Source organism: Mandrillus leucophaeus, unplaced genomic scaffold (genome assembly GCF_000951045.1).
Source record: "Mandrillus leucophaeus isolate KB7577 unplaced genomic scaffold, Mleu.le_1.0 Scaffold1096, whole genome shotgun sequence".
NCBI lineage: Eukaryota > Metazoa > Chordata > Mammalia > Primates > Cercopithecidae > Mandrillus > Mandrillus leucophaeus.
The window spans coordinates 774,483-800,090 of NW_012099165.1; the positions used below are offsets into that span (position 1 = coordinate 774,483).

Below are 25,608 nucleotides of genomic sequence, written 5' to 3' on the forward strand. Positions count from 1 at the left end.
AAAACCATCAGCTCTCATGAGAACTCAGTATCAGAACAGCATGGGGGAAATCGCCCCCATGATACAATCACCTTTCACCTGGTCCCTCCTGACATGTGGGCATTACAACTTGGGATAAGGTTTAGGTGGGGACACAGAGCCAAACCATATCAAAGAGATTGAGTAATTTGTCCAGAGACATATATCTAATATGCATGAGAACCAAGATTCAACACACAAAATCCAACTCCAGACTTATACCTCCTAACACTAATGCTGCATTGCTTCTCCAAGTAGACTTTAGGTCTGTGAATTACAAATAATAATCATTAGGTGCTCAACATATATTTGTGGAGTTTATTTATTTGTTGAGACCTACCATGAGTTGGATTTTGTTCTAGGTGCTAGTACTATACTTGAAAAGAGGAAATGGAACATTCCAAAGTAAATTCAATATTGAAGAATACTTTTTAAAAAATCTTCCTACCCCGTCTCTACTAAAAATACAAAAAAAAAAAATTATCCAGGTGTGGTGGCAGGTGCTTGTAGTCCCAGCTACTCAAGAGGCTGAGGCAGGAGAATGGTGTCAACTCCGGAGGTGGAGCTTGCAGTGAACCGAGATCGCACCACTGCACTCCAGCCTGGGCGACAGAGCGAGACTCCGTCTCAAAAGAAAAAAAAAAAAAAATTCCCTCTGATACACAATTTCCATCTTATCAAGAATGTTAAGTAGGTTTTGTCTTCTACACTCTTTCAGACAGAAAGCTTATACCAACTACTATACTTGAGATTGTCATTCTTAGATGAAGAGATTGATGTTGGCTTACTCTAGCTAAGAATTTGGATATAAAAGCAACATAGTAGTAGAAAGTGAAATTTTAGAAGTGATTAGCAAACACAGATCTATGCTATTCTACTGTAATCTTTTAAGTATTTGATATGAGCATTGGGTGGACTTTCTAATGCTCTCATATAAGTTTCCAGAGTTTCACAATTGATTGCCAATCATCAACTTAGGAATTGTTGAAAAGATTAACAAATCTAAATACCTAGTTTTGAATTGAGGGAGAAGAAAAGCTACCAGCATTTTCACATTGAATTGCTCTCTTTTAAATATGGCCATAGTAGAATGTAAAACCTTTGATTGTAACAGTTGTTATAATGTGCAGAAAATGATACTAACAGAAATATTCTCATTAAAATCCTAATGAAACAATTGTGTCTTCCTTTAGGGATGCTGCAAGATACTCTAATAAGTCTGTTTCCAAATGAGCTGACAAAATGAGCAAAGCTCTGCAATTCTGCCTTTGACTGTGACATTTATGAATCTTTCTCATTATTAAGTCTCTCCGTAGCCTCCCACTTAATATGTACATGTGAACAAATTCAAAGATTCTGAACTTACAGAGCAAGTGGAAATTTCCCCACAAGAAACTCAAGCCCATAAATTAGGGCAGCAATGGGAGCTCCTGCTATTTTAATGCATTTATAGTAATAACATCTCCTGAATGTAATCTAAAAATGCAATTTTCAGCTCCTTACATTAGTGTACCATATGATTTCTGACAGCACCTATGTATTATTCTCAAATAATCATAAGAGGGACAACTCTTTCCACAAATGATATTATTTCCAATAAATTAATAATTGAATCAAACTCCTGAAATATATATATATGCATGTATATACACCTATCCACTACTATGAAGTTAAAGAGAAAAAAGTAAAGGTGACATGTCTAGAAACTCAAGGTGAAATTGTAGGCATGCTTCAGTTCTGTTATGTCTAGGGGTGAGGGATACTGCTTGACAACATACACTTCGTGTGTGTGTGTGTGTGTGTGTGTATTTGTGTGTGTATGTGTTTGATGAAAGTCAATGCTTCAGCTTCAAACAACTCTGTGTAACTGGCTCATCTGTTACATAAATTACACACTTTGGTTTCTTAAAGAGTTAATTCACTACATGGGCAAGTAATTCTGCCATACATAACGACCTCTAAATTATCTATGGTAAAATAAATGGAGTCGAAGTATAGGTAATAATTCAAATTAGTAAACAGTAACATACATTTCTTTGAGCCTTGGGAAGCTTCACGTGATTTATTATACTTTCTAAACTTACCTCATAATGAAGTTGTGCTAAAATTGATATTTAAAAGATCAAGGAATACCTGAGCACAAAGGAAAAACAAAGTTGGTAGATGGCCATCATGGAAAAATTCTAAGTGTCAGAGAAAAGTTGATCCAGAGTCCAAAATTTTCTGTATGTGCCCCATAACATGAATATTTAGTAGGTGGATGATTAGACTCAACTGGACAACCATAGGGTATTTGATCTATTTTCAATCACTTTATTCAAACTTAATTCATAATTAGAAGATGGATTCTGCTTATATTTCTTAATTAGATAATACATCATTCACTATATAAAATGTTACCAGAAAACAAGATAGTATATAACCCATAGTTTCTACTATAGGAAGTTTTTCTAATTATAATAAGGAGACATTTGCTGTAGAAAAGTAAGCATTAAAGAAAGATTCTTGTATGGAAAAGCTGAAATAAATGGACTTACTACTAATCATCACATGACCACTTAAATTTTCACAAAATACCTAATTTCAACCAAAAATCAATAAGAAATGTTGAAACTGTTTTAATAATTTCCTTTAAGTATCATAATAAAAGGAACAGAGCAGCATGATCTGTTTTAAATGACTCTTAGGAACAATAGACTGCTTTTCACAGGAGTTGAAAGAGAAAATGGATGAGCTCCTGCCTTTGATCCCTGTGCTGGAACAGTACAAAACAGATGCTAAGTTAATCACCCAGTTCAAAGAGGAAATACGGAATCTGTCTGCTGTCCTCACTGGAATTCAGGAGGAAATTGGTGCCTATGACTACGAGGAACTACATCAAAGAGTACTGAGCTTGGAAACCAGACTTCGTGACTGCATGAAAAAGCTAAGTGAGTATGGCAATTTCATTTGTCTAAGTTACATTTTTATATAGTTTCAAAGAAAATTGTGTTCTTATGTTTTATAAAGAGTCATAAAATATCTAATTAGAAAGAAACCAGAGCCCATTTTCTAAGTGTGAAGTGTCCCCTAATGACTTAAGCATGTGTGGGTACTCTGTGCTAAACTAATGATTTGTTGATTTTTAGAGCACTGTGTTACCATTTGGTGGCTTCAAATAAGTAGTCTGGCAAATACAGTCAATTCTATGGACTACACTAGTGGATATACATTTTATTTTCCAATATGTGATATCAGTCATTGCTTGGCTAGAGGAAAAAGGCTTTTTTTTTTTTTTTTTTTTTTGGTTAGTGGAGAAATTTAGAGACTAGGGAAAGGTAAGTTATCCTGGGACCAAATGTCAAACAGCAATTATTAAAGAAAATGGAAACAATTCCTCCAATTTACAGAATTGCCATCAACTGCTCTGATCTACTCAAGAAATGATAAGGTGGCAACTACTTCAATAGGAACTCACCACTACGTAAAGTATCAAGCATGTGACATGCATGGGTCATGGACTCTAGTTCTTGCCTCCTAAAATGTGTGGTCCAATCTGGTCTGAGTTACAAATTCTTTCATGATATCCATGAGCTAATTATTCAGTTGAAGTCAACATGGAACTAGTCTGCAACTTGAATGTAAAATAAACAAGTGGTCATGAATCGAATAAGGAAGAGTTACAAGTTTATTTAGGATCAGTATTTTAGTTGTTGACATGATGTGACATGACAGGGAGGGCAAGTCAATACCCATAGAAAGTGTTCTCTCAAGATAAATACATCCTTTTGTGGATCAGGAAAATTGGGAAGAGAAGTAAAGAACACACAAAAAAATGATTAATTTCTAGTAAAGAAAACTTCAGTGAATAAATGTAAACATTTAAAATAAAATCTGAGTGGCTTACAAGAACATTGTAAAGACTATTTTACAAATATGCTTCAAGTGATAAAAAGAGATCCAAAATGCAAAATGTTGCATTTGGTTATCACAGTCTCAAAATAGTGTGGGAAATTGCTACATTGGAGGCTCCTCTGTCATCATAACAGGATTTCTAAAAGAATCCAACAAAATGAATCAGGAGGAAATAAGGTAAACCTGAAGGCCTAAACACACGTTCAAGAACCCTCAGCTCTTTATTCCTCATCAAACACAGTCTGCATTTTTTCATTTACGGTTGGTCTCCTAACAGTCAACTTTGTATAATAGATTCTGTGATTCCAGTTTTCATTCCTCTCTAACTCATTGTACACATTATTGCCCAAGGGATTTTCTGAAGTATAAACCTGAAATTATTTTGCTCTGCTTAAAATCTCCTATGGATACCTTATGTCATAGGATACAGTCCATGGCTTACGTGACCCTTCACGTGTGGCCCCTTCTGCATCTCCAGGCTTAGTTTTTGCCACTTCTCTCGTCACATACTAAGTCCCAGTCATGTGTGCCTTACACTGTCTTACCATGGAGCTGTTATACGATGCTGGTTATTTCTGCTCCTGTATCACTCCTTCCCCTATGTACCCAGCCTCCATCAACACACTTTCACCTGCCACATGTGATAAACTACTCATTCGTCAGGTCTCAGTTTAAATGTTGTGTCTTGCTAGAATCATTCATTGCCCTCCCGGACTAGGCTGGTGTCCTTGCCAGGCACTTCCAAACCCTGATATTTCACTAATGATTGGATTTCTCTTGTTTCATTATCATTGCATGTGTAGTACAAAGTGTCTTGCTAGACTTTTTTTCCGAGGACAAGAACAGTGTCTATCATGTTCACTCTACATGTTGTATCTTCCAATGCCTAGAAAACTACCTGGTGAAGAAAAGTCACTCAAATATCTGGTGAATGAATTTACTCTATAAGGAGTCATAGGAATAATTTACACACTTTTCAACAGAGTATTACCTATCTCAAGTAACAGAGAATTATCTGTTTTACTCATAACAAGAAACGCATCTTTTTAGCCACATCCTATTTGAGCCAAAATGGCAGGATATTATAAGACTAAGCAAGGGAAAAGTTATTTATTTAACATAACACTTAAATAATTCTTTTACATGCTCTGCTTTTATAATTCAAGTTGTGGAGTTTATGGTTAATATACAATAGGTAAACATTACTTACATAAGGAAATTTTGCTGTTATATTTGATTCTTTTTATATTAAGAAATATCTTTAGTTTAATGTCCATATTAGTGACAGGGCTTGCCAGATGTTTTCTCCACAAAATAAGATAAGAAGTAAATCTCAAATGAAGAATTACCCAGTGTCCTCAATAATATGAGGTTTACAAAGAAATATCCAGATGCATTTTGTATTAGCTCATAAAATATCTGGTTAAAGATTTTCTGCAAGTGACAATCTGTAGGATTTGTCTGTGTGGGGTTTTGACTTTCTTTTGAGGAGGAGGTCCATTTGTTATAGAGAAACCATTCCAGACCCTGAGAATCAATTCACTCTTTTATTCCTAGAATGTCACAATAAACCCAAGCACATAGGCATTGCATGTAGTGACCCAGCATCTGCTAAGTACAAATGCGCTCTACTGAAGTAAGGATAGGCAATAGAATGATTCTAGTTAGTAAACTTCCTGAAACTTAAAAGTATGTCAGTTATGTTTTTGAATGAACAACACAGAAAACAACTTCTGGGATTTGCTCAATTTTAGAAATGAGCTTTCCTTCTACAGGTATTCTGTCTGGTTTACCTAGACGGAAATAATCTGTACTGCAGCTGGGTAGTTCTATATTCTCCTTAGCTCTTTTTTAACCCCATTTGTTTGTTTTTTCTAACCCACATATAACCCCCCACATATAGCCCCTTCCAATACTGAAAAAGATATTTTGGACAAAGAGGGTTAATCTAAATAGGCACACATTCATCCTTTTTATTCTTCCTATTTAACTTTGCATAATATTTCTATAGCATCCTTATGCTTAGGACTTGATCCTTAATATGTGTAACATCACGAATCTTTTTAATTAATTTTCTCCAGTGGACCACAATGTTAGAAATAATTTGATTGTCAAATAAACTGCTTTAATTAATCAATATTTATTTTTATTTTAGCTAACCTAGAACAAAACTTGGCAACTAACATAATACAAATGTCAAATAGCAATAAAATCGGTATTCAACTTTCTTATTTAATGAGATGTTTGCTACATAAATTAGTGGAGATGATTTTATAAAATACTGAAAATAGTTCCCACATTTCATAAATGCTTTTGTAGATTATTAGCCATCCTCAACTTTTTATTCACTTAGTAGAGAGGCCATTGCCACAAACAATGAATGTAACTTTTTCATGCTTTTTATCTCAACAACTGGGTAGTTTTTACTATCCCACCATGTTTAGGTCAATTAACCACTTATTGAGCATCTCCTGAGCAAAGAGGATATTTTATCGACTGGACCACAACCCTTAATTACAATGTAGAAAACGTCCAGGCAGAGCCATACAGTCATTTATACAGTGAAGTATAAAGCCACATGGTTGCTGAAAAAATAAATAATTGAAACTTCATATTTTTCATTTTTAAAAGAGCCACTCTATTTGAAAGAAGACATGCAGTAGTATATATTATATATATTATTATATATGGTGCATAAATATGTGTATGTATATACACAATTGCAGAAGAAATGAAACATATAACTTTAAGTATAGCAGTAGGTTATAGTTTGGTTAACACTCAATTTAGTGTTTACATTTCCTGGCAATTGGTACAGTTTGGATCAGTTCATCGCTGAGAACCCTTGAACTCAAAGGCTAATATTATCTCATAAATAAACGCCCAATTATCCATATATCAGAATGCATACACTTAGGGAAGAAAACTGATACTAACATCAGGACCATTAACAGAAAGGGTAGAGAAAAAAAAGCATATCAGGGGCTCAGTTGTTCCAAAAGCACCTATAATTCAGTTGCTATGCTGCTCAGATCTAGAGTGGGACACTGGATAATTATAGAATCAGCAATATAGTAACAAGAGCAAGAAGGCTTATTCATCAATGGCATCTTCACTCTACACAAATGCTTCTTAACCCACATGACCAATTAGTACAGGGTAGAAATGGATTAGAGAGAAACAATAAAATTGCAACAATGATGAATGTGTTTTCCCTCACTTTTTCAGTGGATTTGCTTTTAAATAAATGTCACAGCGTACATCACATGAATTTTAAGATGCTAAAAACAAGCTAGTCTCATTGCCTACAAAATCTAAGTTACTCTCAAATGGTAAATAAGGCCCCAAAGGAATCACAACTCATCAAGACCACTGGGGCACCAAGGGCACCATTTTGCTTATTTCTACTACAGAATTAAAGATTTGGAGAAATTAGGAAAATCTGTCAATAGCAATGGACCCTCTGGCCTGAATGAGGTACAGTAATGTCCTTTTCTAAGTCCTTAATGTACTCCAATCAAAGACGGAGTAGAATGAAGTCCCCTGTTCTTAACTGAATCATATCACATTCCTAGATATGCAGAATGTAATTGTATGTATGTGAGAATTCTACTGAAAAAACATGGTTAAAGTTTGTACACACCCCTGAGAACACAAAATAGATGTTTAATGTAGACTATAATAAGACTTTCCAGCTTTCCAGTCCTCTGCCCCTGACTCTGTCGTGTTAATGCTGTTTTAGGGCAGTGGTTTGGTGCCATCTAGGGAAGCACTAGATTCTATGACACAACTTTGAGACTTCATGTTTAACAGAAGGAACATTAGAAACTTAAGGTCACAAGTAGAGACTTGAGTTACTGTCTTTACTGTTTCTGCCAAATTAGTTTTTAAACGAGAACCAAATTATCTATGGGCTAATACTTTAATTTAACAATTATTTGTTGACTCTCTAATGTGTGCTGACATTTTGCTAGGTATTTGTGGATACAAGGATGGGAAGGAGACCATCTTCTTCCTGTCAAGGTTACATTTTAGTGGGGACGTCTGACACATAAGTCAATAACTACAGCAATATTGAGTGCCTACTGCTTGACAAGCACTAGGCCAGCTGCTTCACATGTGCTATTTCCAATCTATGCAAGACCTCTGGTTTAGGCATTAGTATCAACAACTTCACTAAAACAGATACTCAGAAAGTTTAAATTAACTTGTCAAAGATTCGTGTTAGAGGCAATCACTTTACATGGAAGTCCTTCTGAGTTCAAAGACTGAGATTTCTTTCCTCACACATAATGTCTTTTGTGGGGTACAAAATAATAAAAAAAAAACCCTAGATACATCTATAACTTTAATTTAATGAATAGAGCCACCATCCACCCAATTGTTCTGGAAAAAAAGAAGTTAGATTCATTTCTGATTCTTCCCTAAGCTTCACACCACCATGTAATCACTGCATCTTTTATCTCCCCTCTCACCAATTTCTCAAAACCACCTCTTCTGCATCGTCACTTCCACCAGCCTAATTCAGAGTGTCATTCGTGATTTTTCAACTGAGTTACTCAAATGGCCTCCTAACCATTTTTTTTTAGCACTCCCTCACTAAAAAATATTTAGTGTGATCTTTCCTCAATACAAATCTTGTTATATTACACCTGTATTCAAGTGGTTTACGTTTAAAATGGAATCCAAACACCTTTGCATGCTTTGTCTTCATGAAATGAACTCTGCCCGATTCTCCAGGCCTTGAGTTCTCAGGTTCTCATCATGCACTCACTATAAGTTTTAACCATTCTAATCTTTCAGTTTCTCAATTGTGCATGCTTTCTTTACCTTCTTAACATTGAACTTCCTCTCCCTTGTCATGGGACACTCTTCCTTCCCACTTTAACTAGTCCATGATTTTTCCTTAATGTGGTTGGATTCCCCTGGCATAGTCTTCCACAACCACCTCCCCTGCTCTCCCATGACACTTAGTACATTAACATATTTCACAGAAAATGCCCATTTGTTTTTTTGTTTTAAATCTTCATACCCTTATAGATAAATTCTCCCTGCACTGAGAGATCAGAATCAACGTCTTGTTCTAGTTGAATTTTGGGAGACCATCACAATATACCTGAAACATAGTGGACAAAAATTAGTGTCTGCAGAATGTTCGAGAGCAAATTTAATTTGTAAAATCAAAAGCTTCAAGTTGCTTTCAAGAAATAAATCAATGTGTATCAAATATAAAACACATCAATATCTTTTACAAAGTCAAAAAGCTTCTGGGGGGAAAGGAAAATAAAAGCACAGCCTTTTTTTCATGTTTGTTGTCATTGCCAATTGTCCTGTCTTCAATGGCAATGCAGTATCTCATTCCAAAACATCTGATATTTTGCTTTATTAGCACTTAAAGCAAGAGACACTGAAGATCTCAGTGAAAGCAGGAATTAACAAAAAAGTCAAGCTGTGTGCCTCTGGTAGAGAGGAGTGAGGTTTGACTCAGAAATGTAATAGAGGAAATTTATAAGAATATTCCTTTAAATTAAATTGAATCTTTAAATAAGTCATTTATCAAAAGGAGTCTTGCTCTTCCCAAAATTCTAGGTTGTAAAATAGAATGGCAATGTCTCCATTGTCTATGCGTTTTATTCATTCTTCTGGAACTCTGCAACCTTAGTTATATTTTAGCCACATTGTTGGTAATTGGTAAATTTTATCATATATTTATTTATCATTAATTGTCCTCCTTTTATCTCCTACATTTTTCTAGATTACAACTAAATTACGAGCCTCTTAATAATATAAAACCTGTATTTCCAAAGGCAAATAGGAATTGTAAAATTAGTTGGGATTTCATAACACAAGTCGTCGTTCAGTTTGAATGCTGAACAGGCTTGTCCTTAAAAAAAAATGTTCATAATATAGGCTTAATCCCAGAAAAGGTAAAAGGAAGAGTCAAGGAAGTTTCAAAAATAATAAAAATGGTAAAACTGTGTTAACATTGCAAAATGTGTGTTATTTAGACATGTTCATATTATTCTTGATTCCATTAGCCAGATAGTCATTAGAAACTCATTCAGGTGCTCTATCCAATAAAATATTTTAAATATTCATTCTTATCCCTACCTTTCCCTCACTAGTATAACTTGTAAGACTAGACAAATAAAAGTTTAAATAATATAAATTTATTTTACTACCAAATGTATGGTACAGACAAACTTATTTTAAGTACCTAAATAGGTAGACTTTAAAGATCAAATCAGCAGTATTTTTTTTTTAAGTAGCCAATAATACCTTTTAATTGCTCCCTTCTCTTTTTATATCCATTTTTATTGTCATAAAACATATCATCATTTTGACCATTTTAAGTGGACTATTCTGAGGCATTAAGTATATACATGATATTATATATAACCTTCAACATTATCTATTTCCAGAACACTTTCATTTCCTGAACTGTTTTCCTTAGTAATTATGCCTTCTTATATTTCCAGCAGAAGTGCAAAAGCATTCCAATTTCTCTGCATCTTTGCCAACAATTGTTATTCTCAGTGGTCTTTGATCAAAAAGTGGTATCTCATTGTGGCTTTGATTTGCATTACCCTAATGACTAACGATGTGGAGTGTTTTTCATGTGTTTACTGGCAATTAGTATATCTTTTTTGGATAAATGTCCATTATAATCCTTTGCTTGTTTTTGAACTGGGCTTTTTTTTTTTTTTTTTGACATTGAACTATCAGAGTTCCCTATATATTCTGGATAGTAATCCATTAGCAGATACACAATTTGAAAATCTTTTCACACTGTATGGGTTGACTTTTCACTCTTCTTTTTTTTTTTTTTCTTTTTTTTTCAATTTATTTATTATTATTATACTTTAAGTTGTAGGGTACATGTGCATAACGTGCAGGTTTGTTACATAAAATCAGCAGTATTTCTTAATGCATGAGTTCTCTGATGGCCTTAAGTAAAAAGAAATACCATTCTGTCCATAAACATATTCAATAATCCATTTGATTTGTTTATAAAGGCATGGCCTTAGGATTCGAATCCAGAAGCTATTAGTGCAGGATATTACAGAGTAAGAAATATATATACATAAAAGAGAGGACAGATGGTTTTTACACTTCGTTAGTGCAAACAACTGATCATCCTGCTGAATCCCAAATGATAGCTTTTCCTGAGCTACTGATTGATAAATATAGATTGTAACCTATTATAAGAAATTTAATGTCCAAAAGTCATGATAGAAATAAAATGATCACTTTCTTCAATTATTACATTTGGTAAGATGTATATTTCAGTACATTTTCTGAATATACACAATGTGCACATGCAATATTTTATAAATGCTAATGTTTCCATATCTTACTGCAGACAGAAGAGCAGAGCAGGAGAAAATCAATGAAGCAAGACTCCTAACTTCCTTCTTTGCCATCCACCTTTGCAGGAACATTTGTCTTCCAGGCATTTGGGAAAATTACCCTTTCTGTCTGGCTCCCTTTGTCCTCATAAAAAGTGAGAGTAAAGTGAGAAAGATAATGATTTATTCGAACAAAAGCTAGTTTGAGGAAGCTGAGAAATAAAAAATGACTCTTATTGTTTGTTTTATGTTACCACATTTTACAATATCTGTGCTCCATTAGAATCTGGGGATACCTATGTTTACTTAACACTAAGGTACACAAAATTATAAACAAAAACGCTGCCAGTTTTATACATTCCTGTAACTTTAATTTTACGAATTTCATTTGGCAAGATGAATTCTAGCTTAGGAAATCAATAACCATTTGTGAGGGAAGCATCTACTAAGAAGAAATCAACATTGAGAGCTCTGTCAGCTTTTTGCTTCCTGAGAATAACGGTAGATGATGGTGATGATAAACATAACGCTGATGATGTTTATTTTACCACAACCACAAATACCACCTTCTCTCTATCAGCATATACATGCTGTTGATCCACTATCTAGTCAGTGTTCCTTAGTTAAAATGAAAAAATGTCAAGCTCAGAATTTTCATGTTATAGATAAGGAAATTCCACTCCAGAGAATAAGTGCATTGTCCAACATCATAAGATGACTGAAAGCTGTGGCCTAGATTTGAAACCAGGCTTGCTATCTCATGCCTCAGTGTTCAAACCTGGATGGAATATAGCACTCTAAGAACGTTTCCTGGGAAATTAATGGGAGTAAAAACAGACAGACACTCACACACAAAAATTATAAAAAAAGGAAAGATAGAAGCATGATTACTCATGGTTACTAAACAGATTAAACTACCATCTGCTCATGGGCTTCATTTATTTAATTATTGTCTTTCACAACATCAGCGTATTGCTCCCTACTAGATTATTTTTATAAACAAACCTTTCTTAACCAACATCAGCACAACAATAAAATGTCCTGTAATCTCATATTTTCCTACCCCTATCTCCCTGCTTCTTTTCCCTTGAAAGAATATTTTATAGCTGCTGCTTTGGTTTACGTTCTTTTCAAACCAACTTCAGTTCATTTTCTGGGATCACCACTCTTTATCTGAGTTTTGTAATCAGCAATGACTCTTGCTGCCACATTTTATGGTGATTTCTTTGATGTTCTGTTGCTAGACATCGTAGTGGTATTTGTCACAGGTCAGTACTACATCCTTCTTAAAACACTTTCTTCTTTTGGATTTCTTAATACCACATTTTTTTTATCCCACTTATATATATTCATGGGCTTCTTTGCTGAGTCCTATAAAAATTGTGAGTTACAGAGTTCTGTGCTAGATACCTTTCTCTTTTCTGTGTATACCTTCCCTCTGAGGTAATATGTACTCCTGGCTTTCACTGTCATCATTATGCTAACAATCATCAAAGCTGTGTTGTCAAAACTCAAAGGAGTATCTGTTCCCTAGATTCATATTACCGTTTCCACTGGTATGTGTTACAGTCATGAACAACTTAGAATTGTCCTTGTTGGATTGTTGATTTTTGCTCCCAAACCCATTCCTCCCTCAATCATTTCATCTGAGTAAATGACACTAAAATCTGCCTAGGTGGACAAGTCAACAATCTAGATGTTATCCTTGATTTTTTTTTTTTGAGTTTTTAAATTCCCTTTCTTCACATCTAATCCAAAGCCTAGTCCTATCCACTTTATTCTAAAAACATACCCCAAGTCCATCTACTTTTCTCCATCTCCACAACTGCTTCCATCATCATCTTTCACCTAAATCAGCCTGATACCCCTTTTTTATTATTTACTTGTTTGTTTATTTATTTTGAGACGAGTCTTGCTCTGTCGCCCAGGCTGGAGTGCAGTGGCATGCTGCAAGTTCCACCTCCCGGGTTCACGCCATTGTCTTGCCTCAGCCTCTCGAGTAGCTGTCACTACAGGCACCCGCCACTATACCTGGCTAATTTTTTTGTATTCTTAATAGAGACTAGGTTTCACCGTGTTAGCCAGGATGGTCTTGATCTCCTGACCTCGTGATCCACCCAACTCGGCCTCCCAACAGATAACCTTTTAATGAAACTATCTGTTTATACTCTATCTACTCTGCAATTAATATTCTATACAGTAGCTAGAGAGATCTTTCTAAGATGCAGCTTACATTCTGTCACTCTCCTCTCCCTTTAAAATAATCCAATGACTTTCCATCATTCCTAGAGTAAAATCCAAATCTTTCCTTCACAAATTTTACAAATTTAATGTGGACTACTGGACTACTCGTCTCTCCAACCTCGTCGTCTTCTGTTCCAAGTGTATTCTAAACACACTGATCTTCTTTCTGTTTATTTGTTCCTCTTAACTCATCAAGTATATTAAGGCCCTTGCAATAACAATAATAATAGCTAATATTTATTAAGTACTTAACTATGTACCAAACACTATTTTAAACATGTAGCCTGTATTTTTTGTTTAATCTTTTCAATAACACTTTGATATAGATATTATATATATATTGTTACACGTGAGACACTGAGAGGTTGTAAAATTGTTCAAGGTCTCCAGTGAATAAGAGATAAAATCAGGATTCAAATCCAGGCAGACTCTTTCACCCATGTCCCCAACCACTTTAAGATGCTTCCTTCCCCTAGCTATTCTCTAAATGGCTAAATCCACTAAACAGCTGCTCCAGTAAATAAACTAAATGCCTAAATGTCCTTCTCTTGTCAATAAGATCTCAAATTAAATATCACACACTGAGAGGTCTTCCTTACCCTCCCAATGTCAAGTAGCTCCCCAGTCACTCTTTATAAAATTGCCCTACTTAAATCTTGGCCTTACATTTATTTCTGTATGATATGTTTAGTTTATTTGTTTATTTATTTTTTAATTTATTCTTTCTCTCTTCTCACCAAAATGTAAGCCTCGCCAGAACAGAGGTGTCATGCTTTCTCATTATTGTTAACTCTAGTATCTGGAACAGTTGGAACAGTGCTTTCTGCTAAACAAAAACCTTAGCTGGATGAATGAATAAATAAATGAATGAAGCACCCCTGTTTATAGGTCACATACAAAAGCTATTATTTTAAGCACCTAAAAGTTTGCTTTCTAAGGTAAGATTGACTGGAGTAAGAATCAATTTTCCCCACAAAACCAGGTAAAAATAAAAGAGTCACCTAGTCAAAAGACCACTTTACATGATCACCAAATGTAGAGAAACTTTACGCAAAGCACTTTGTCTCCTAGTCAGTGAAAAGTAAAGGACATTTTCATACATAATTACCATATACCTATTTTGGATTTTAAGCAAGTATATTGCTTTTGAGTATAACACTTTTAACGTACTCACTATTTCAGAATAAGAAACTGAAGCTGCAGTTATTATTTTTAAATTGTTAATGTTTTGGGACATTGACTTCATTTATAGTATGTTTCTTAGATTAATACAACAAAAATTAGTTTACCCAGAGGATTTGACTCCAAGAGTAAAAGTTGTGATGCACTGAGATCAAATAAAGATTAATACCAGGAAGACAAAGCCTGGAACTGGACATTTTGAGTCACTGGGCAGAGAGAAGACAGCTAATGGATGGTAGACATGAAGGAACATAACCCAAAGATTACACAGAAGAGAATCAAATAATGCAAAACACTAAGTTCGTAAGTGTTCATAAGACCTTCCCTGGCCAACACTATATATATATATTGATTTCCTCATTATAGGAATAAGTTCTATCATATAGACAGAACAATTACCTTTAAGATACACGTGCAGGAACAAATCAGTGAGATTTGGTGAAATATAACTGTATTTGATTTTTTTATGTATTCACTTTTTATAAACACTAAACATGGAGCAGTAGTTTAATTTGCTTGTTTCTATGTTGACAACTTATGGGTATGTTTTGTGGAAGAAGAGTAAAGGCAAATACGGCTAAACATATTTCAGGTTATCTAACAAGACTGTCTTAAGGAATGCTGTTATGGTACAGTACTCATGACTGAATTTCAATAATTTTTATTTAATATTGACAAATATTTAGTGCACTCATTGCTATGTCCTTTTCTTCTCAATGCAGATTTGGTCTGATACAACATCTTCCTTTAAATTTATTTGCCAGTTGATTTAAAAAAAGAGAAAAGAAGAAGAGAAAAGGCAACAGTAGAACCATAAGCAATAGTATTTTGAGAAGCTGTAACACACGACTTGCCTCCCTTTCACCTTTGTATTCCCAGCACCTAGAATAGTTCTGGTACAAAATAAGTTCACAGTAAATGGTTGTCAAATTAGTAAATTAATTATTAAATCTTTAAATAGTAACCATTGTTTTTACCCTCAAACATATTTCAGAGAAATGCTTAGTGCTACAAGAAAGTAAAGTTTGCTTTCTAAGGTAAGATTGACTGGAGTAAGAATCAGTTTTCCTCACAAAACAAGGTACAAAATAAAAGAGTCAACTAGCCACAAGACCACTTTACCATGGTCACCCAATGTTTAGTTTAAGAGCTAGAAGCTTTTAACCTCTGGTACAAATTCTGTCCTAAGTTTTGGCCAAAATCATCTAAGGCTCAGCAGTGTCTCTTCGCCATAGAGATGCAAGGCTGGATTAGATTCAAGCACCATCGAAGCCAAAGACACCCCAAGCCAGTGATATGCTGTGGGTTGTTCGGAAATGTTGATTAGATAAGGCTCATGGTATGATTAGAGCCCCACGGACAGTTCTTGTTCAGGTTTCAACTAATCAACATCTGATTACGTACACCTCAACATCTGAAATATGTAGACATTTGAGACAAATACTGGGATCGTGTCTTCTTGCTGTGTACAAATCATGCTTCAGTCTGGCTAATAAGGTACCTATATCATAGGAAGCAGTTTTTCTGGTAAAGCAAACTTCACTTTGAAGTTTAATTTTATAGTTTGGCCATCTAAAATGTTTAGTCAAACTCCGTAACTACAAAATCTATATTCATTTGGACAACAGAAAGAACTTGAGGTCACCATAAATTTTTACCTATTGTGTTTCCACTTGGCAATTTCCTCTGAGTATAAAGTTTTGTGGGAATGCACATTACATTATGTATATGTTTCATATTTGAGACATTATATTAATCTGTATTCAGAACAAAATTCGACTCACCTGACTTCTGAGATCCTGTGTATGTATATTTTTTCAAATAATCATAAAAACCATTCACATTTTTAAAATATTTTTAAGTTTTAGACTAACATTTTCTCCTTTAACTAGTGGATCTTCAACAGGAGTATATTTTTCCAAGATTGTAATCATTTAACTACTTTGAAAATGCACATCATTCTTACTTGAATCATATGTACAGCATCTTTTATTACAGCTCCTGCACATTTAGTAACCACTGTAAATTTTATTAGCTCTGATGCATTAAGTGATACATATTATCACAATTCATAATATAAGTTCTATTTTTTTAAGGTTGAAAGAATTAAAGAGCAAGAGATTGCCATGTCAATTGTAAGAGCTAAACGTTTAAAGAACAGAGTTTGAATCTATTCCTTGCAGGATGAAGACCAAATTAAAATGCAGAACATTCACAGTTTAAATTTCTGCAAACTATTTACATCTTCCATTTTCATCTACTTCCTAGCCCCAAGGAAGCATGGCATATTAAACCTGGAAATGATTTTTCAAAAGGCAATATATAAATGTGATTTTTGCTTTATAAAATTAAAGGCTACTAAATTTTTGTAGCTATTTTAACTTTTTACATTATAACCTAAATATTGTATGCACATAGCTGGAAAATTGTATGCTTAGAATAAAAAGCAACAGTCTCCTTCTTTAGCTGTGCTCCCCAGTTTCAACAACATTTTACAGTTTAATTTTAGGGCTATTAGTGATTATGTCTATATTTTTAATAACATGCTTTTTTTCTTCAGTTATTTTGGTTTACAGTTTTAGACCTTGTTTATTGACTTCTTGCTCTGCAAGATGAGGATTTAGGTAACTTTGCCAACTCCACTTTCTTTCGTGTTTCTTCCTAATATGATTTCATGACTATTCACACTTCGACCCTATCAATTTTATAATTTCAAGTCTTAAAGATTTAAATCTTCATTATTTTTCAACAATAGGAAAAACTTCTTACCACCATATTTTTTAAATATGAAGACAGTTACACCCCCGTCTTTCTTTCCATTTCCTCTCCCAATGCTTAATTCCCTAACAACGTGGACTTTACCTATTCTTCCATGTTGTCATGGTTGGAAACATTTTGGCTTTCCTGTAATCACAGAGCAGATGAGATGTCTAACAAGTTTTATGTAATTAGTTTATGGACTGATTCTACAAGTTAGACGTGAGTGTTTAGATTATTATAGCAATGTTTATATTGTTCCGTGGGAGCTAAGTGTTGAACTTAGATACATTTCCTTCCCCTTTACCCTCAATGTCATATTTGTTCCATTCAGTGGAGACTGTTACTAGAGTTAAATTCAAGTGAATTATTTTGTATACATCAATAATTGTCTTTGCATTACCCAGTTTTTCTAGAAGATCTCATACAGTCTATCTATGTATCAATTCCACTTATTTCTGAGACCTCCCTCTTGGAACTGTGTTTCCATTCTGGGATGGTTGCTCTCAAGGTCCACTGCATAGTTGTCGTTCTGGGACAGGAAATCACTATTTTCCTGTCTGGTGCCTTCCCCTGTCTTGAGGTACTCACTGCAATATATACCCAAGTAATTTATGAAGAAAGAGTTCATTGTAGGTAAATTTTTGGAAAGTGCACATGTCAAAAAATATCTTTATTCTGTTTTCTTCTGATTTTCTTCCTAAATATAAAGGCCCTCATCATTGTCTCCTAGCATCTAGTATTGGTGATGAGAAGCCCATTTCTGGTCTAATTCTACCTGTTTGCATGTGACAAGCTCATATTCTTTCTCTAAAAAGTTTCCATTTCAATTTACTCTTAATCTTGTAACATTTCACAGTAGTTTTTTTAGAAGTAGATCTTTTTTTCATTCATTATCATGTGTTCTTTTAATCTGAATATTTAGGTTTTGTTACTGGGGAGATTTCCTGTATAATTTCTTTGATAATTTTCTCCCCTCTTTTTCTCTCTCCTCTCATTCTAGAAACCTTGCTCTCCGGATGTTAGAGCTTCTAGATTGATCCGAGATGTGTCCATATTTTTTCTCTTATTTTCATTTTTATCTTTTTTTGCTTTATTTTGGGGATAACTCTTTTTATCTTGCAACCTATTTTTAATATAATTATGTTTTTGTTTTCTAATAGTTCTTTTGTGTTTTCCTTTTACAATACACAGTACATATTATACAAATCTCTTAGAAGATACTAGGATCTTGTTTATTCTGAGTCATCTCTTCTGTGGGGAGCCCTGGTTTTTCTGAACACTTACATCAGTCATTCTTACAAACTTTTAGAAACTATCTGGCCATCCTTGGATATGCATACATTTTTAAAATTTTGAACAATAAATCTGCTTGGAAACTCTTATTATTAAGATAGGGCTTGACAATTCTTTCTATGGTCAGTAGGAAGGGAAACCACCAATGTCATTGTGTAGAAGCCTTTGTTCTGGCCCTCCAATGTCTTTATTAGTCACCCTAAGTACTCTCAGATCACCAACATAGTTTCATATTTTTTTTCCTTTGCCTTCTGGAGTTCTGCATCTACAGATGAAGATGGAATCAATTGCTTTTAATGCATGATTTAAGTGGTGTACCTGTTTTCAGTGTCCCATCTGACTCCTAGCATTCTTTCTACTTATATTTCTGAGTCCTTTCTTTTTTCTCTTCAAGGCAGATCATCTCCCTCCTTGGGTCTCACTTGCTCTGCTTAGACACAAATGCATCTTATTCCATCTTCATCTTTAATGACCACTCTTCATCAACCCTGCGTTCTGGAAATTGGTTCAAACTTCTTCACTAATGGCTCTTGTACCTTTTCTTTTCTTTTTCCTTTTTTTTTTTTTTTTTCCACTCATGGTTTACTCCTTTACCATCATTTTAATGAGATCATAGAAAATGAAAGCAGATAAAATCATGTATCACTTCATCATCTTAAGTCAGAATTACTTTTCTATGCTTAGAAAAAAAAATCACATCTTTTATGATGTTTTTAGGGGAAAGAGAGGCCTTCTATTTGTTACACTCTACTTACACTTGAAATTGTTATGCTCATATCATCTGTGGATTAACAAATGTATATGGGACATTATTAAAAATAGTATTACTCCCACTTATTCTGCATTCAGAAAATATACTCAACTAGATCTGTTCAGAATATGATTAACATTTTCTAGTTCAAACTGATACTACTTTACTTATATATTGTTTGTGTGTTTATAGCAGGTAGAGCTTATATAGTCTAAATAGGCTTAATGCAAGGTCTTGGTATTCTATAGATAATGTCATAAAGTCTTCTGAATTATTGGTCTAGTTTTATTGATTTGAGGAAATCATAAAGTAACCCACTCTATGGATATAACGATACTATCACATTTGATTTCTTTTACATAAGGGGAAAAATATATTCAATTCAGGTTTTATGAAATGCTAGAGATTACTAAATTTGTAGTTATCACTGAACTAATAATGCAAAATATGTTACCATTCATCATCTTCCTAACTGCAAAGCTTAGTATTCTGCCAATTATAAATTATTCTTATAAGAAGTACATATAGAGAAAACTGAGCCAAAATAAGTTTCAAGTTATAATTAGTTTGCCTTTGATTTGCTTTGGGTATTCTTGTCTTTCCAAACAAACAAGGACCAACAGGAACTAATAGAAATTGATCAATTCTAAATAGTCAGAGGAGGAAAGAAGATATGTAGAACAAATAGGACACAAAAAAAGTTTTTAAAAAAGAAAGAAACAGAAGAAAATAACATGATAATGGATGAGAAAGGAGACTTTTTTGTTTACACCAAAATCCAACATTTATAGGCAGTCATATTGCCTTTCACAATGTGTATAATTAATAAATCACTTTAAAATTTTGCTGTTTAAAAATCTCATAAAACTATATATTGGGAGCTATGCTTACTACCTGGGTACAAAATACCTGTGTAACAAACCTGCACATGTACCCCTAAAATAAAAGTTGAATTTAAAATAAATAAAAAGAAAGATAAGCATAGTAAGTGACCCAAACTAATATAATCCAAATAAAGGGACAAAAACATTATTTTATAATATGGTTAAAACTTTATAGTAATCTTTTTTTTTAATCTCACAAAAATATGTAGCTTTCTGTTTGGTTTTGGCTTTGGCATTTATGAAGTCCAAGCTATTTCTAAGATCTTATTCACAGCCAGGCTGGGTTGATAAAAATATTACAACTTTTTTTCATGAAAATCATTAATTTTTTGTCACGTATTACATCTCCTCATCTTTCTTTTTTTTTTTTTTTTTTTTTTCCGAGACGGAGTCTTGCTCTGTTGCCCAGGCTGGAGTGCAGTGGCGCGATCTCAGCTCACTGCAAGCTCCGCCTCCTGGGTTCACGCCATTCTCCTGCCTCAGCCTCCCGAGTAGCTGGGACTACAGGCGCCCACCACCACGCCTGGCTAATTTTTTTGTATTTTTAGTAGAGACGGGGTTTCACCGTGGTCTCGATCTCCTGACCCTGTGATCCACCCGCCTCGGCCTCCCAAAGTGCTGGGATTACAGGCGTGAGCCACTGTGCCCGGCCTCCTCATCTTTCATCTACATGTGACTTCAGGGTCTGAGGGTTTGAGTTTTGCGGGTTTTGTTCTGTGTGTGTTTATATCTGCCCTATCAGACCTGTTATCTGTATAAGGCATTTACCTTTAAAAGCTCTACATCTTTCTTATAGACTGTGGTTGAATTTTTTATTCTTATAGCCTGTAAAGTTATCTTCTTGGGGACTGCTTCTTTGCCAATATAGAATGAAAATCAATTGGTAGTGTTTTTCTGGCTGGCATAAGTTATCCATAGTCACAAAGCATAGGGACAGGGGAAGGGCAGGAGTTTCTAGCCATCAATTAAACAGATCCATGGGCAATTTGCTTCATTTTTCTAACTTTTTACTTAAGAGAAGCTGCCACTGAATTGGTATAATGATAATGATGCCCCTCATTTATTTCTTTACAGATTGTACAAATCATTTCCCACTTTAAAATTTTATGTTTAAAATTTGGAGCATTGAAGAAGCAACTCCTCATGGTTCAATGTTCGGTTAAAGGCCCAGCACCCACTGTGAATAATCATTTATTCAGCAATGTTATATTAATCCCATGGATTGGTTTAGTTCTATGATCCCCTTCTTTGCTCTTAGTGTGAGTATGCATACTGGAATCATTGGCTTTGTTCACCTAACATGTTTGTGTTTCTCTAATTTCAGCATGTGGCAAATTGATGAAAATCACAGGCCCAGTTACAGTCAAGACATCTGGAACCCGATTTGGTGCTTGGATGACAGATCCTTTAGCATCTGAAAAAAACAACAGAGTATGTTTCTCCCACAAACACCTTTGCTTAGAATTAAGTTCTGCTTACACTTTTTCTCCTCTGGACTATTCATTTTCTTCAGGGATATTTGTTTGTACTTGAAAACTGTTACATAATTTGCAAATATTTTCTGTTTGATATTAACATATCTAAGAAAGAATGGCAAGTCTATTTTAGTAAAATATTACATCTTCTAATTCATCAGTTTAGCAAATCTAATTTTATTGATTTTAGTCATGTTTTATGCTTAAGAAGGGCTAACTTCCTGTATACTCTTTCTAAAATATGTTCTTTAGTGTGAAAACATAGCACTAAATAAGTGAAAAACTCAAGGGCAAACTTCCCTGCATACTCTTTCTAAAGTATGTTCTTTAGTGTGAAAAAAATAGCACTAAAAAAATGAAAAACTCAAGGGCAAAACCAATTTACTAAATAAGCTTAAATATCCCTGAAGTCTAGAAGTAATTTTAAAAACAATAGCACTGAAACTTTTGGGGGGTATTTTCATAAGTTAACAATGTTTGTGTTATATAAATCAATATACTAGAAGCTTGCCAAGCTCTATTTATGTCATATTACAGAACTCAGTATAAATTAAGATTCTCTTGGGTTCCTTCCAAATAAGTTAGTTATTAAGTTAGTAAAATGATTTCTTTAAAATGTAGTTGTACTTACAAGCTAGCCCAATAAACAAGTGTTTCTAGAAGATTCTATGGTACTTATTTCAGTTTAATATGCAAAACTAGACTATGCATTTTTTTCAGAGCAAGAGAGAGAATAAATGTAATTTGCTGAAGGTTATGTTTGTTGTAGTTTTCACTGATTGTATTATTTATCAGGTGTTGTAATTTGCATTGACATATGTTTGGTTCACTCAGTGATATGCACCAAATGGTCAGGAATTTAAAAAACAAAGAAAGAAAAAGCAAAAAAGCAAATTGATGTCAAGGTAGAAAATTCAGTTATTTCTTTTTCACATAGACAGACCATAGCAATATTTTTACAAAAGCCTGAAATACATTGCAGCAAGTCAGCAGTAAGATAGTGTGGCTTCCAGAGCCTGAGAATTATAATAAAAAGTGCTGACTCTCACTGTCTTTCTTTTGGAATTATCAGAAAAGTACAGAATTTAGTCACTCCATTTATTTTTTTCCTTCTTCTCAGGTCTGGTACATGGACAGTTATACTAACAATAAAATTGTTCGTGAATACAAATCAATTGCAGACTTTGTCAGTGGGGCTGAATCAAGGACATACAACCTTCCTTTCAAGTGGGCAGGAACTAACCATGTTGTCTACAATGGCTCACTCTATTTTAACAAGTATCAGAGTAATATCATCATCAAATACAGCTTTGATATGGGGAGAGTGCTTGCCCAACGAAGCCTGGAGTATGCTGGTTTTCATAATGTTTACCCCTACACATGGGGTGGATTCTCTGACATCGACCTAATGGCTGATGAAATCGGGCTGTGGGCTGTGTATGCAACTAACCAGAATGCAGGCAATATTGTCATCAGCCAACTTAACCAAGATACCTTGGAGGTGATGAAGAGCTGGAGCACTGGCTACCCCAAGAGAAGTGCAGGGGAATCTTTCATGATCTGTGGGACACTGTATGTCACCAACTCCCACTTAACTGGAGCCAAGGTGTATTATTCCTATTCCACCAAAACCTCCACATATGAGTACACAGACATTCCCTTCCATAACCAATACTTTCACATATCCATGCTTGACTACAATGCAAGAGATCGAGCTCTTTATGCCTGGAACAATGGCCACCAGGTCCTGTTCAATGTCACCCTTTTCCATATCATCAAGACAGAGGATGACACATAGGCAAATGTGATATGTTTTCATTGATCTAAACAGTGTAACTTGTGATAAACTCTATAGGACCCCTTCCATTTTTTTTCTTCATTATTATTTTTCATCATTTCTCCAAAGCAAAGCATTTTTATTGTAAAGTTGGTGTTTCAAAAAAATAGCTGAGCTTGTCTAACTTACCATGTTGGAAACACATCTTAACTTCTAAATTTATAAGGCCTATCATGTCCTTGTCATGAAAAGCACTAAAACAAAAGAGTTTAAGTGGCTAAAGTCATAGTTTTGCAAGAGATAAATGATCTGCCTTATATTAGAGTCAGAGACTAATGGTGGCTTAAATGCATGAATGTCTTTTTTTTTTTTAACTGTCATTTTTTTACTGTCTTTTGCTCCATACCAGGAAATATTTTGGTAGGAATTAGAAGAACAAAAAGCACTTTTACCCCATCTATTTCTTTTAAAAAAAGTAAGGATTTCATTTATATTGAAAAACAATATTAATCATTTTGTTGTTAACATAATTCTCTGATGCGGTGCTGTACAGTCATTTTTAAATCTCTTGCTAACATTTTATTGGCAGTATGTATTTCTACCATTGTAACCACCATTGTGCTATTGTATCTCTTCACTTCTGTGAAAGTAATATTTTTTATAAAATACACTGAAATTTAATCTCAGTAATTGAGTCCATTTTCAAGTGTGGTCAAGAATAATCTTCTTGGCTTACCCCTTTACGTAAGCATTATAAACTAAAATGAAGACCAAACCAGATACCTTACATAGAGTCTTTATTTTAACCCAAGTTTATTGGGCCACTGACATTGAATGCAACACCTCTTTTCGTACACCTTAGTTACTCTGCTCACTCCACTGAATGCAACCCATATAGTTTTTGGCACAAGATGCAGCTGGATTCCAAATATTGGATTTGAGTTGACTCTACTCATTTCTTATATACTAAAGAAATTTTGTTCTTCATAGTTAAATGTACTAGCATTTAATTTATATTTGACATACAACTTGCAATAATGAAATTCCTTATGTCAGGACCCTGAAAAGTACATAAGCACATTTGAAAACTATTAGAAAAAAAATTTCTGTAATGTCCTCTAGATTTAGATTATGAGCCTTGAGGAGTTATTGGCAAGATTTGTGCAAAATAAAATGATGGGGAGACTTGGGAGTTGTCTTTGTGGTTTCAGAAGTGTAAATAACCAATTCAGAAAACAAAATGGAAAAACAACCCCTTGTTACCTTGATTCACTGTATGTGGGAAAATAATGTAATCGAAAGGGAAGAGCTTTAATAATACTTACATTAGTAACTCTACAAAACATATAATCAAACTACATATCAAACATTTCATTGAGTTTGACTGCATTTTCCACATATTAAAACAATAGTTCCCTAAGGCAGCTTTATGGAAACTAATATGGGTTGGTTTTACTATTTTAAAAGTATATTCTAGAATAAATAATAAAACATTGTTTTAAATGTTTAGTTTCACACATACATAGTACCACAATTTTCTTTGGAAGATAAGGATGTAACAATTTAGATAAAGCATCATGTAAAGAAATCCTAATATGTAAGTGTAATTCATTTCAAATGTCACAAGTAAGGCATCATCCTCAAATATCTCACTGTCAAAATTGTAGAATTAAATGACCCAATATTGAAACTGTCAAAGTTTAACAATGATTTCTTTTTTTTGCCTACAAAAAGTTAGCATGATTTAATGATTACTCTGGGTCCTTTTGCAATATTTTATTCTTTTCTTACAAGTTGATGTAAGCTCTGGTTTGCTACTGGGAGTTGGAAAATTTCGGAGATTCACTTGTCATTGCACACACACCACAAAAATAATCAGTCTGTGTTCCATATATTGAGTTTGTACGAGGAAAGGAAGTCACTTTAATTTTTAAAAAGAATGAATTTTTAAGTAGAGAGCCTCTAATAGATATCTGTATCA

The 25,608-nt window shown here is 34.1% G+C and overlaps 1 protein-coding gene across 3 annotated transcripts in view; it reads left to right on the forward strand.

Moving 5' to 3' along the window:
* OLFM3 (olfactomedin 3) overlaps positions 1–25,325 on the forward strand; it is a 212,606-nt gene extending 187,281 nt beyond the window's left edge. For all 3 annotated transcript variants that reach the window (XM_011989537.1, XM_011989532.1, XM_011989523.1), the window contains 3 exons: positions 2,729–2,948; positions 21,700–21,806; positions 22,971–25,325. In XM_011989537.1, coding sequence (XP_011844927.1) covers positions 2,729–2,948; positions 21,700–21,806; positions 22,971–23,648 — 1,005 coding nt within the window. In that variant the 3' untranslated portion in view covers positions 23,649–25,325. The remainder of the gene's footprint in view (positions 1–2,728; positions 2,949–21,699; positions 21,807–22,970) is intronic.
* Positions 25,326–25,608: the final 283 nt, after the last annotated feature.